This window comes from Ceratotherium simum, chromosome 31 (genome assembly GCF_057802395.1).
Source record: "Ceratotherium simum simum isolate JZ-2026a chromosome 31, ASM5780239v1, whole genome shotgun sequence".
NCBI lineage: Eukaryota > Metazoa > Chordata > Mammalia > Perissodactyla > Rhinocerotidae > Ceratotherium > Ceratotherium simum.
In genome coordinates, this window is record NC_141930.1 from 19,236,432 (window position 1) to 19,251,030 (window position 14,599).

The 14,599-nt window shown below is 33.8% G+C and overlaps 1 protein-coding gene across 6 annotated transcripts in view; it reads right to left on the reverse strand.

The window, feature by feature from the left end:
* Window positions 1–14,599, reverse strand: part of CSPP1 (centrosome and spindle pole associated protein 1) — a 198,077-nt gene that overhangs the window by 108,949 nt on the left and 74,529 nt on the right. For 3 of the 6 annotated variants that reach the window (XM_087420485.1, XM_087420483.1, XM_004436258.3), the window contains exons 4-7: window positions 9,912–10,015; window positions 3,759–3,839; window positions 2,486–2,584; window positions 1,317–1,756 (exon numbers count right to left, since the gene is read on the reverse strand). In XM_087420485.1, the coding sequence (XP_087276611.1) occupies window positions 1,317–1,756; window positions 2,486–2,584; window positions 3,759–3,839; window positions 9,912–10,015 (724 nt within the window). The remainder of the gene's footprint in view (window positions 1–1,316; window positions 1,757–2,485; window positions 2,585–3,758; window positions 3,840–9,911; window positions 10,016–14,599) is intronic. The other 3 variants (XM_087420484.1, XM_087420487.1, XM_087420486.1) reach the window with 1 other exon arrangement.

The following is a 14,599-nucleotide window of genomic DNA, read 5'->3' on the forward strand; positions in this document are numbered from 1 at the left end:
AAGAGTCCAAGGTTACCTGCAGTTCCCCAGTTAAGAGTTCTTATAGTTTAGGCAGCCTTTGACTACCTCCAGACATAAAAATTTTCAAATATAATATAGGATTTGGAGCATTTTCTGAAGTACAAACAATCAGATGCAAATCAGAGATAAACTACAACTGGCATTGCAAAATTCTAATCCTTCACTCAAATTACCTAATTCAGGGTGAATATTTAAAAGAGTGGGTGAGCAGAACATAATAGCTAAAGAATAAAGAGTAGAAGACAACTGTAAAGGCTTTGTATTATTATTAATAATTAGAATACCGAATGTGGAGTATTATGTCTAGGAAATTTTCTACAATACTAAAAAAGTAATCTATTTGGACTAATAAATGAAACAGGTCCCATAAACTGCCCAAAATTTAGATTTAACCCTTTCAAGTTAAGAAGTCAGTGACAAATACGGGACCCTGCCATATTTCTAACTCCAAATCAAAAGTTAGGTTAAAAAATAGCAAGTTTTAACTATTAAGACAAATGACTTAATAAAAGAAGACCCCATTATAGCAGTTAAGAAATTACAAATCGTGTCCAAAAAAAAATCATCTAAAGGAACTGAAAAGCAACTGAAAATCTGATCCAAAAAATTCAGTACCATTTCCCCTAAATAAATGTTCAATAGTAACTTAAAAACAAAGAAATGTATTGATAAAAGTACTTAGAAGATAGGAACATTAAAGGAATAAACTGTATTTCATCTATTTTAAAGTGGTCCTTTTTTCCACATTTTTAACATCTGAAACTGGGATAGCCATCAACCTGTTTTTAAATCAAGTTATTGCAGAGAGGAGTTCTTTTTCCCCTGCCTGTCACCTCTGGGCACTATGAATCTAAGACAACTCTGAATTCACACCTTGAGGTTTTTTTGGACAATATTGGCAGCATGAATTTGGACTGCAAACTTGAATCAGTACTGGTTTACAGTTCAAATTCTCAGCGAAGATTTTTTTAACTCCTTCCACTCAAGTGTCACGGTTGAGATGTGGAAGTTTCTCTTCTGCCCCTTTCTGTGAGAAAGTTTATTTCCCATTTAATTTTACATAAAGGTTGTAGCCTTTCAGTGTCCCAGCTTTACAAGAGAGTCCCTTTCTCCCCATCTTGAGTGTTTTCTTTGTTCCCTCAGTGGCACCTAAAATAATGGTGCATCTTAAAACCGACAGCATCTTGGAAGTAATCAAACATGTAAATCAAATGAAACTGCTTCTCCCTAATATAATGATAAAAAGTAACAACAGTAGTATCAAGCAAATAAAATAAAAATAAAGTTGTAAATACCTGTCATTTGTATACACTCTCAAAAGTCTTCTATCAAAATCACTTTCATATCTAAACCTCTCATCCATTTCTTCACTTCGCTCAGGATCTTGGTCTGGTCTATAATACTGTCTATCAAAAACACGATCCTCATTAAACCTGCGAAATCTTCTATCCGGGATGTCAGCCTTGCTGGCAAACCTCTGATGTTTTTTATTGGAAATGCCCACTTCTTCATTAGTTTTTTGAGTGATTCTCCTATTCCTTAATTCAATTTCATCATCTAGTTGTCGATATCTGTCCTCCTCTCGTCGCCTTTGGTTTAGAAGCTCTTCGTATGCCTCTGAAGGAGTTAAGACATCTCTCCTAGGACCCTCTGAATTTTCCCAAGATGTTTGTATTTGTGAAGGTAAATCAGGCTTAACCTGACTGATAGGTTTTTTATTTCTCTGACTCTTGCGCTAGTCATTTAAAAAAAAGAAAAAAAGAAACAGATCTTAATGAGATGCTATTTCTTTTATTAAAAGGTAATTAAACACTGCAATGATGCTTATTCTATTTACCATCTCGACTCTAAGGCTTAACCACCCATAGGAAATATCTTATCTTTACAAAAAAATTTCAAGGAAATGTTATCCTTCAATAAAACTTAATAAACAATCAAATAAACAGGCAATAATAATATGGATAAGTGGCTACAAAAAGAGAAGACAAACTAAATACAAATTCCTATCCCAGGAGATATCAGGCATATTTTGGCACTTAAATATTGCTTCAAAATCTTCAAATTAAATTCCTTCTCAACGCAAAGAATATATAGAACCTGGTAAATTTTTTGGCCCTAGTAACATCAACCATGCTTAAATTTGGAAAAAAAAACATACAGCTAGAAACTGTCAATGTAAAAGAAAAAATCACTTAAAAATAAAAAATAAAAATCACTTAAAATCAATCTCTAAAATTAAATCTCCCTCATGAAGTTAAAGTTAAAAAGTAGGGTAAGTTCTTAAATACAAGATAAAATCATTTATAAAACTAAATATTTAAATGTCCTGTGTTTGGTTTGATTTGGCTTAATTTTTTAAATATTTACATAAAAACCAAATGAAATGTCTAACACATAAAACTATTTTCAAGTACAAAATATTCAACCTGTGGTGTTAAAGATTTACTTTAAAAGCAAAACCTACCTCAGTACTCTTTTCTACCTGTCTGAACTTTTCAGTGGATTCTTCTTTACCCCTGAGAAATTGATTGTATTCTTTGTTGCGTTCAAGTTTCAACCTTTCCTTAAAATAGAAACCAAAAGGCAATGTTAACTTTAACTTCAGGAAAAAGCACCTTAATGTCAAATTGACTCATACAAATCAGGGATCTTACCCAGAATCAAGTTTTACTAACAATTTCAAGGATAGAATTAGTTGCAAGGCACAGGAGAAGTAGGAAGAGGTCCAAGACCACCAATGCAATTCCCTACATCCTTTCTTGCCATATTAAAACACACATTACTACATGCTAAGGTCCAGATTAACACATGAGGTCTCCAAAAGAAGGGAGCTGCTTCTGTTGTGAAACATCTCCATTTTATACTCTAGTAGTTACAAAACTTAGATAACATTTTCCAAGGAGCCATGCTCCATAAATCCATGCATGCTAGGTTTGTTTACCAACAGCAATCTTAGACGATCCAGATTCACTCTGCCGAAAGCATTCATAAATAAATCTCTCGCACTAGTAAATACATGAAAGTGTTTGCCAGGAGGTCTGGAATTAGCATTTCCAAGAAGATTTGACAGGGTTACCTTCCTTCTTTCCTTCTCAGAGACATCTCCTGTCTCCAATCCCCCACCCCACTCCCAAAAGACCTGCTGCTAACCATTTCTTTCCCAAGAATAAAGAAGGATCCTTGTTATATTTTAAACATAAAAAGGTAAAATTATCATGGACACTAAAATAATGTAATGTCTATTCTGTCTTACATACTATGTCATGATCCCTGATCTAGCTGGGAATTGAGTCTGTACAAGAGGTGTACAGTGCTTTATCGCTAGCACCTCTAATGAGTATGTACATGTATTTGTAGAGCGACAGAAACACACATTCAAATAGCCCCAGACCTCATTCTACATAAAAGCTCAGTATACTCTCACCCACTCATTTGATAACTGTGTCACATAGCATGAACTTTATTTAGCTCAGAAACCAATGCTGAAAAAAATGACTTCTGAATATTCAATTAATCAACACATTAAAGAAATACATCACATTACATGGTTATAAATGTAACATTTGAAAAAATTTTTTAAACAGCACAACTAGAGACTCTACAGATTTTTGAAAAAGAAATATATTCAAGTATGGGAAATGATGTAATCCATTTGCATTTAAATCAGGAGTATGTTCTTTTATGATTTTGATGCCTCATAAAACTGCTACCCACAATAATTACTCCTATCCACCTACCTTGGCTGACAACCTCTCATCAATAGGAAGAGAAACTCCCAGAGTAGATGGATCTGTTTCACTCGTGGATAGAAAATTTTTCTGTATATATACACATTAAAAAAATATATTACCTAATTGCCTTCATAAAATGTTTCATAAATGTGTCTTTACAGTCTACATTCTAAACCATTACATTATGCAGAGCAAAAGAATGAAATGGAGATGAAGACAGAAACTACATATCTATAGAGACCATACCAAAAGTAATCAGAAAAAAAGAGAATTTTATTCCAATTAACAACTCCCTGAAGAGGAGAATCAGATCTTAATTTTCATTTGCAATTCATATATATCTACTGATTCCAGCTGATCAAAAGCACAGGAAAAAAGGAAACTCTTTTCCAATTTATATTCCTCTTCTAAGCACATATTCTTCGTTCTCAACGCCCTACTGTTCTTTTGTTCTTAAGACAAATTTAAACTTCCTCATAAACATCCTTATGAATGCTGCAATAATGTTTTTATTCTAATTTTCCTGCAATTATGAGTGGGTATCCACTCAAATGCCAGAAGACAAATCCTGTGAACATTGTTTCTTTATGTGTCCCTCCATTCCTGTTCATTAAATATTCAGTAATGCAGCATAGTAGACAGAGCATTAGACTAGGAGTCAAAGGACCTGAGCTCTAGGACTAACACTTCTCAGTTGTGTAACACTGAGCATGTCACTTAAAGCCTCCTTGACCAGACTTTCTTCTTCCATGAAATGTGAATGGTATCTGCTCTGCCTACCTACCAAGGCTGGGATAAGGATCAAGGAGGATGAAAAATGTAAAATCTCTTTGAACACTATAACAAACAAAAGGCATTAGTAAAAAATATACACGATCCCAGTAATCAAAACAGCACGGTACTGGTACAAAAACAGACACACAGATCAATGGAACAGAACTGAAAGCCCAGAAATAAAAACACACATCCACGGACAGGTAATCTTCGACAAAGGAGCCAAGAACATACAATAGAGAAAGGAAAGTCTCTTCGATAAATGGTGTTGGAAAAACTGGACAGCCACATGCACAAGAATGAAAGTAGACAATTATCTTACACCATACACAAAAATTAACTCAAAATGGATTAAAGACTTGAAGGTAAGACATGAAACTATAAAACTCCTAGAAGAAAATACAGGCAATACACTCTTTGGCATTGGTCTTACAAGTATCTTTTCAAATACCACGCCTACTCAGGCAAGGGAAACAAAAATAAATAAATAAATAAATAAATGGGACTACATCAGACTAAAGAGCTCCTACAAGGCAAAGGAAACCAGGAACAAAATGAAAAGACAACCCACCAACTGGGAGAAAATATTTGCAAATCATATATCTAACAAGGGGTTAATCTCCAAAATATATAAAGAACTCATAAAACTCAACAACAAAAAAACAAACAACCCAATCAAAAAATGGGCAATGGATATGAACAGACATTTTTCCAAAGAAGATATACAGATGGCCAACAGGCACATGAAAAGATATTCAACATCACTAATCATCAGGGAAATGCAAATCAAAACTACAATGAGATATCACCTTATACCTGTTAGAACGGCTATAAATTACCAAGATAAAAATCAACAAATGTTGGAGAGGATGTGGAGAAAAGGGACCCCTCATACACCGCTGATGGGAATGCAAAGTGGTGCAGTTACTATGGAAAACAGTATGGAGATTTCTCAAAAAATTAAAAATAGAAATACCATATGATTCAGCTATCCTACTACTGGGTATTTATCCAAAGAACTTGAAATCAACAATTCAAAGAGACTTATGCACCCCTATGTTCACTGCAGCATTACTCACAATAGCCAAGATGTGGAAGCAACTCAACTGTCCATCAACAGATGAATGGATAAAGAAGATGTAGTGTATATATGTGTATATATATACACACTACATTCCATTATATATATATATATATATATATATATATAATGGAATATTACTCAGCCATAAATAAAGACAAAATCATCCCATTTGCAACAACATGGATGGACCTTGAGGGTATTATGTTAAGCGAAATAAGCCAGGCAGAGAAAGACAAACACAGCATGATTTCACTCAGCTGTGGAAGATAAACACATGGACAAAGAGAACAGATTAGTGGTTACCAGAGAGGAAGGGGGTTGGGGGGTAGGCAAAAGGGGTAAATGCACACATATATATATGGTGACTGACAAATAATAACGTACAACCGAAATTTCACAATGTTATAAACTATTATGACCTCAATAAAAAATATATGTATATACACAATCCCCAACTTTCTGGTACTGCTACTTAGTAGTCATATAATCTGAAATAAGTTACTTAACTTCTCTGCCTCAGTTTCTTTGTCTTAAAACAGGGATAATGCGGGCCGGCCCCGTGGCTTAGCGGTTAAGTGCACGCGCTGCGCTACTGGTGGCCCGGGTTCGGATCCCAGGTGTGCACTGACGCACCGTTTCTCCGGCCATGCTGAGGCGGCGTCCCACATACAGCAACTAAAAAGATGTACAACTATGACCTACAACTATCTACTGGGGCTTTGGGGGAAAAAGAGGAGGAAGATTGGCAATAGATGTTAGCTGAGAGCCAGTCTTCCTCAGCAAAAAAAAAAAAGAGGAGGATTGGCACGGATGTTAGCTCAGGGCTGATCTTCCTCACAAAAAAAAAAAAAAACAGGGATAATGCCAATCACTAGGTTATGAGGATTAAATCAATCAATCCTTGTTAACCTATCTAGCTCTATGCCTTTTATTTATTCATTAAACAAGCAATTATTGCCCAGCTAATATTTTCCAGTTACTTTTTTAGGTAGTAGCAAGACAAAGATAAGCATATGTTCCCTATATTCAAGAAATGTATAATTCAGTTGGGGAAACAAACATGTAAACAAATAACTACAATATAATGCACTAACTTCTACAATAGAGTTATATTCAAAACATTATGGGAACAGAGTGATTAATAAAACTAAGTGGTTAATAAGGTTTCATTAAATCTGAATTTACAAATAAGTTGTGCTACAAAGGCTAATTTGAAAGTTGGTTACATGGAACTCAACTTATTTGTCAAGGGAAACAATATGACACATGACTAGATCCTCGAGTCAGTTTAACCCCTATATACCAAAGCACACAATAAACCTAGTCATTTTGTAGAGTTTTACACACACAAAAAAACATTCGGCGTTCCAACCCTGGGGAGACAAAGATATAGCATCCTTGCTCCTTCACTGGGCAATTCCCCACTTCCAACACAGGTCCAGGATGATGTTTGAAATTTTCAATAAAATGAAAAAAATAAATAAACAATAAGGACAATATAGTGAGTTTTTCAAAGAGCTGAATTTTAGTTATTCACTTATTCACTTATTCATTCATTAAGTATTGAGTGCCTACTATGTTTGATACATCTGGGACTCATCAGTGAAGAAAACGAAGATCCCTACCTTTCTGAAGCTTACATTCAAGCAGGGGAAATTGACAAGAAATAATAAACATAATGAAGAGTAATTATATAGTATGTTAGAAGGTGACAAGTGCTGTGATAAAAAAAAAGAAAGAACGGGCTACAGATAGTACAGGCTTCTAGGGAATGTGAGTGGCAAGAATGGAAATCTGGAGTTCCCTTTTAGACACGTTCAACATAAGACACTCATTAGATCTGTAAGTGAAAATGTCAAAGGCAGCCAAATATACAAGTTTGACGTTCAGGAGATAGAGCTGGGCTGGAAATATAAATTTACTCGTTCAATTTAAAAACTGTTCTTCTGAGAACATCTCATTCCTGCACTGTTCGATAGTCAAGTGTCTTTTATTCTAAAAACTGGAAAGAAAATGACAGTTGTTTGTTTTAATAGCTCTTCTTGGCAAAATTTAAATATTTGATCTTTTTTTAATTTAAATATCCATGTAATCCAAAAGTCTGGAAGCCACCAGAAATTCAGAAAAAATGGGACTTGGAAACTGTACATATTCCAGGGGTCACAAAGGCAATTTCTTCTTATGCCTCCATTCTCCTTTAAAATCTTCTATCTATGAAGTAATATAAACTCCACAAGTGAATATGGTAGATGGCAGAAAAAACCCCACCCAATAAGGAGCGGTGGGGGATGGAGGGAGATAATGAGGTACAAGGCCAGGGAGGCAGGCTGGAATATGAAAGACTTCACGTGCCATGCTAAGGAATTTGAATTTTCATCCTGCCGTCAGCGAGGAGACACTGAAGCATTTAAATTGGTAAGGGACAGGATCATTCTGGAAAGTAGCATAGAGAATGGACTGAGAATTAGTGGCAGGAGATCTGTTAAAAATCTGTAGCAGTAATTTAAGACAATAAGATAAGAGTCTCTAACATGCAGAACGAACTGTCCTAAAACACATTTCAAGCTGCTTAAGGAGGTATAATGGTTCACCACGCTTATCACACATATCAAGTTAAAAATCTACTGCCGTCTAATCTGATCCTATCCTATCTATCTACATCATTATTTCTTACTACTTTCAAAAAGAATCTACTCCAACTCAGGCCGGGAAACCCTAATATGCCTCATTCATACAAAGTTAAAGTCTACCCTCCAAGTCCTTCTTCTTTCTCTGTTCTCCATCTGAAAGGCTTCCTCTCCTCGATTTACCATCGCAAATATCCAAAAGCTACCTATCCTACAATGTCTTACATTATCTTGAGGCCTTCCCTGGTCACTATATCCTTCTTGTTAGAAGTTACCGCTTTCTGAACTGTATAAATGCTATCTCTACAACTGGATTCTAAGCCCCTTGAAGACAGGATTCATACCTGATTCATCGTCATGATAAGTGTTTAAAAAGTGTTGGTTGAATGATGAAAGGATGTGTGAGATTCTTTCTAAAAACAGTTTTGTAAAACTATACAACTGTTTCTCTTTGTTTTCCAATATAAATTTACAAATGCAATCAATCCATAGGTTTGGGTGCAAAAATATCAAGTAATCCAAATCCTGACAACATAGTTCAAAAAATCTTAGACTATCTTAAATATTCTATTATTTTATTAATCTTAATGTGATTAGCATAATCATAATTATTTCGAAGAAAAAAACTGTCATGCTGAAAACAAATGTACTTAAAACAGTTACAGAACATTTCTAAAGGATGCATAAGAAAGCAACAAAAACAAATGCAAAGCAGGAATCAAAAAGAATGCTTGATTTTATTAACGGAAAATTATAAATGTATAGACTCATCTTCCTAAAAGCAAGGATACAAAATGGTACCCTTCAAAAGTCTCAAAATCACAAATGATGCTCTTTTTCTTATTGGTCTGAGAGCAGCAATATCATAAATGCAAATGATTGCAAGCTACCAGATCTTAAAAAAAAAATTAAAGGAGAACACTTTGCAGGCAACCCTACCTTTCTTTTTGCTTGTGCAACATCCTAAAGTCAAGGAAACAAACCATTGATAAAATGTATTCAAAGTCCTTTCTCTCCATGTGCAAATCAGAATAAATGAAACCATTTACACATTTGGAACAAACGCTATAAAGTAGTAAAAAACTAAAGAATATCTTGGGATGACTAGAAACATCATGATTGTTCAAAATAATTTTATAAACTAAAAAGTAAATTGCATTTTAAAACTTACAATAAATCTCTAGTTTAGCTGTTATATAATTTAACAAAATATACTTAAAACAAGAGTTCTGTTACGTAAACAGATTAAATCATAAAGTAAAGACTTTGGTGGTTAAATAAATAAGTGAAGTTTTATAAGCTTAGCTCATAGGAAAATAATTAGCAACTAGAACTCCACCTGTCATTTTAATACGTGGTTGAGGGGAGTAGAGGAGTACGAAATCATAACTGGGCTATTTTAAACCATGATAACTTTACAGAAAACATGAATAACGAGAATTTACAATCTCATTAGACCCCACTGCCCTACTCCAAAGGTCAAGAGTCTGTGTTATTCCACCAGTTCCCAGCACCATTTTTTTCTCTACCAATGTCACATATGTTACTTAACTTTCACTATTATATCCCATTGCTAGATACTAAAAATTAACACATATGACTAAAATCTTAGAAAAAAAATTTAGGAGATGAATTCTGAAGCATAAGACCCAACTAACTAATAGAACTCATTACCTGAGTAAGATAGCGTCTGTAATCTTGCCGCAATTCTTCTTTTAGTTTATGTTTCTTTCGTTCATAGTCTTCCCCAAGTGGTAAACTTAATCCATAATCAATTCCTAGAAAGAAAACAATTTAGTAAATAGCTAATTTTCAAACCAATCTCAATTTCAATACAATCTCCTGTAACAAAGCACAGTAGGAAGGAACATAATCATGTTGATTCTGAGACTGGGATCAGGATAATAAATTTTTTATTTGAAATGTTTCAATAGGTAATATATATAATGGAAAATATCCCTCCCACCTAGGAATCCCAGCCACCCAATCTTCCTGCCCAGAACAATCAACATTACCGCTTCCTGTGTCTCCTTCCAAAGACTTATGTATCCATAAACAGATACTTTTCTATTATGTGTGTCTGTGTTTGTGTGTTGTGTGTGTGTGTGTATGTGTGTATGTATTTACTTCTTCCCCCTTAAAATAAATGGTTCTGCATTGTTTGGCATCTTGCTTTTTTAAGGACAGCAAAATTAAAGCAAAGAAAAGCTGATTATCTTTACTTCTTACTTTAATTCTACTGGAACGTCTATAAAAATAAATACAACAATGTTAATGTCTGTTTTTCAGTCTGTGAAAATTAATAACGTCACTTTTTTAACACATGAGAATATCCTTGCTATAACATGTTTGAGAAAAAATTATTAGGGCTATGTGTGGCTCAGGCTGAAATTTCCAAAAACTTTTCAAGTTAAAACACCAATTTTGATTTCATATAAATGGATATTAACTTTTATTACAGGAAAATATACAGAATATAAAATTTATCATTTTAACCATTTTTAAGTGTACAATTCAGTGGCATTAAGTACAGTCAAAATGTTGTACATCCATCACCACTATCCATTTCCAGAAGTTTTTCATCATCTCAAACAGAAACTCTGTAAAAGAATGTTAATTTTTTAAGAAAAACTTCAATTTGAGTAGTGTTTCCTAACATACAGTTCAAAAATCAAATTACATTTAGGGGTGATAACAATAGTGATGGCTACACAACTTGCAAATACACTAAAAACCACTGAATTATACAACTTAAATGGGTAAACCTTATGGTATGTAATTATACCTTGATAAAGCTGTTAAAATCAAATCACATACTTTTAAAATATTTTTAATAGTAAAATACTGTGTCAAAAAGCAGATATCAGATGAGTAGATTTCTGAAGCCCCTCTCCCTTTAATCTTATTATATAATACTATAGTATAAAAAAATTACCATTTCTAAACAAAATAAAAATCTTCCTTAGAGTCAGCTACAAGGAATATAGGTAAAATAACTGCAGTTTATAAACTGATAAGGACATCATCATTTTTGAGCCTTATTCCTCACAGTGCAACTAAATGATGGGAACTTAACATTCTTGTGTCAGATCACTGCTCTATATATCATCACTGAACTAGTTCAGTGGCAAAAACATCAAAGTAGTATAAATATAAATGGATGTCTATTGATTTTTATGTAACACTAAATTCCATTTTCTATCGTAAACACCATAGAATTCTCTATAAACAGTTCTGGCCTACTTAACTCCTGATGATAGACAGTATAACAAAGGATTCCTTAGGAACACCTCTCACTCGTGCTCTCAAGTCTCTTCCAAAAGAATCCAGAGCATTCCATACGCTTGGAATTTTAAATCATCCTAGAAAGGCATTCTTTCCTCACAAAGGCATCTAAAGCTTATTTTTAAAGATACAGAATTTAAGCCTAAAGAGAGAAATAGTTTTGATTCTCACATTCAGAATGGAGTATCACATATAAAACTAAATTATAAAATCCATGAAAGCAAGGTTCATGCTTTATTCAATTTTACAACGTCTGGCACAAAACTTGTATTCAAGAAATGTTCACTGAATAAATGCATGAATGAATACATGAATGAATGCCTGAGTAAGAGGAAAAACTGAGAGAAAGAGAGGAAAAAAACACACTACTCTTAGTATTTCATTTCTGCTTTTAGTGGTCTGATTGCATAGAGAGAGGAAGCATAATAACTAGTAACCAAAGTTACATATCTCTAGTTAGATAGGGTCACAATGGACCCTCTATTGTGTCAAGGAGAAAAAGAAGACAATGCTGCAAGGATGATGCCTCCCAACACACTTGGTTTCCCTACTCAGGGAACAACTAATTTACAGCTTTTTGAAAAGTCATGTGTTTAAAGTGGCTTTTACTACTGTTTTTCAATTCTGCATGATGGATATATATGGAAGCATAGAAAGAAAAATGTGATTCATTTCATTTATCAATTATTGTCCACACTAAGTTCAATTTTATTTATCAAGAGTATTTGCTTTCTATTATTGCTGCAAATAGTATCTCTAATAACTGTCTTAAAAGACAAGTGATACCTTCTGAGTTATTCAAAATTTATTAATTTAAGGTTTAGTCAACATAAAATACTAACTTTTTCATTCTTATTTTTGTCACCTGGTACCAACATTTGATGGCATTAGAGGTAGTCACAGAAATAAAATTAAGAACTGTATGGAATAATTTAAATATTGTTTGTTTTAAATAATAATTTTTAATAATATTTTGTATACTACTTTAAACTATGCATTAACAAGGGCATCTCAATTGACTTAATGAGCTAAGAGACATGGTGAGACTTACTTATTCAGATCAGTTGTCTTCTGATGGTTCCAGTGGCAAGTAAAGCATTAGTGTCATCTTAGGGTCATTTGAAGTGATGTCACTTCAAGTACAACATCAGTGACTCTAAGACAGTTAACATTATGCTTCAGAACTACATCAATTAGAAGTATTTGGTTTCTATAGTGGTTGTGGGTTAAATAAAATATTTAAAACTAAAGTATATAATCTTTTTAATATTAATTTATCTTCTAACATAGCATACTCATAATAAATACTTTATAAAACAAATTACCATGGAACACTTAGTTTCTTCTTTTCATTATTATATTACCATGAGAAGGCATTATATAAAAATAATCAAATGACAAATTATAGGAAATAATAATAGGCCTTTTCATAAGTAGGTGACTTATCAAGAGATGTGACTACTTAAATTGAGAATATTGTACTCAAACTTCAGTTATAAAGGTGTTATTTCAAAGGACTCATTTGACTTGTACAAACTAAACAAAACAGGTAGAACGTCTGAGATTTAGTTTGTAATAGGAGAAACCTAAGATTACATATGCCAAAAGGAATGGTAATTAAAAGTACAACTAAAAGTTAGTAAAAACATCCACAACTTTCTTATGTCTATCTTCCAAAATCATTACATGAACCATAATTTTTTAGCATAGTCTAAACTCTAGAGATTCTCTACAATGTCAAATTCTGCTGCTGCTTCCTTTCTGATATTATTTTTAAATTACAACCATGTAATCTTTTTCTTCCTTATAATTCTTTTCCAAATTTCCATGAGCACAATTGTATTTAAAATGAATTTTTAAAAATCATACCAAACAATTTCTAATAACAAGAGTAAAATCTCTTACTTTGGTAATCTATAATCTTTTTGCTTGCAGACTTCCAAAATAATGACTGGAACATGAAAGATAAAATAAATCTAGTGCATTTTGGAGCCTGAAATGCTGATCAATGGAATTTTGATATAAGAGTGAGAGATATCACCTAGAAATGGTGAGTAAAAACAGCTAGGAACTACGGACACTGAAAAGAGATTCCTGGAGTACCCAAAGTTTAGAAGTGAGGAAGCTGAAAAGGAACCAGAAAAAAAGAGTGAAAAGGAATGTGCTGGGAGTCCCCAGCCACCCCCAGGTTTGGTGATTCATTAGAATGATGCAAAAGTCATTATACTCTCAATTATGGTTTATTACAGTGAAAGCATACAAAGCAAAATTAGCAAATGGAAAAGGCACACGGGGCAAAGTCCAGAGGAAACCAGGTGATAACTTCCAAGAGGTCTTCCCAGTGGAATCACACAGGACATGCTTAATACCTTAAATGAGATAAGAATCTAGCACAGCATCTGGCACATAGTAAGCACTCAACATAGGTTTTCTGGTAGTAGTAGCAGCAACAGTAACAACAGCATTAGCAGCCATAGTTGGAAGAGTAGCACAGTGGGCTTTAATATGATTTTTATTGACCCTTCAAATGCTAGGATCCTCCTTAATTTCAATTATCTTCATGGTTTCTCTTGTCAAATGTACAAGGTACCAGTACATGTAAGTTTTCTGGCAAATCCCAAAAAACCTACTCATTTTGAGCACTTTCCATTGGGGAAAGCAAAGAAAACTTTCTCCCATAGGCCCAATTTTTTTAAATTGGGGAATAATGTACAGACAGCAAAGAGCACAATCTTATGCACATTGCTCAATGAACTTGTACATGAGTATGCACTCTTGTAACCACAACCCAGATCTCCAGCGCCTCAGAAGGCACACTTACACCCCTTCCCCATCAACACCCCCTCACAGAGTTTACAAGGAGACTTCTATCAATGTAGATTGTATTAGATCTGTTCTTAAACCTCCAAAAGAATCATACAGGTAGTAATCTTTCACATCTCACTTCTTTCACTCAATATTACATCTGTGAGATTCAGCCACGTAGTTGTATGCAGCAGTGGTTCATTTTTTTCATATATTTTTCCCCTGTATGAATACACCACAATTTTTTTTATCCATTCTACTGTTGATAGACA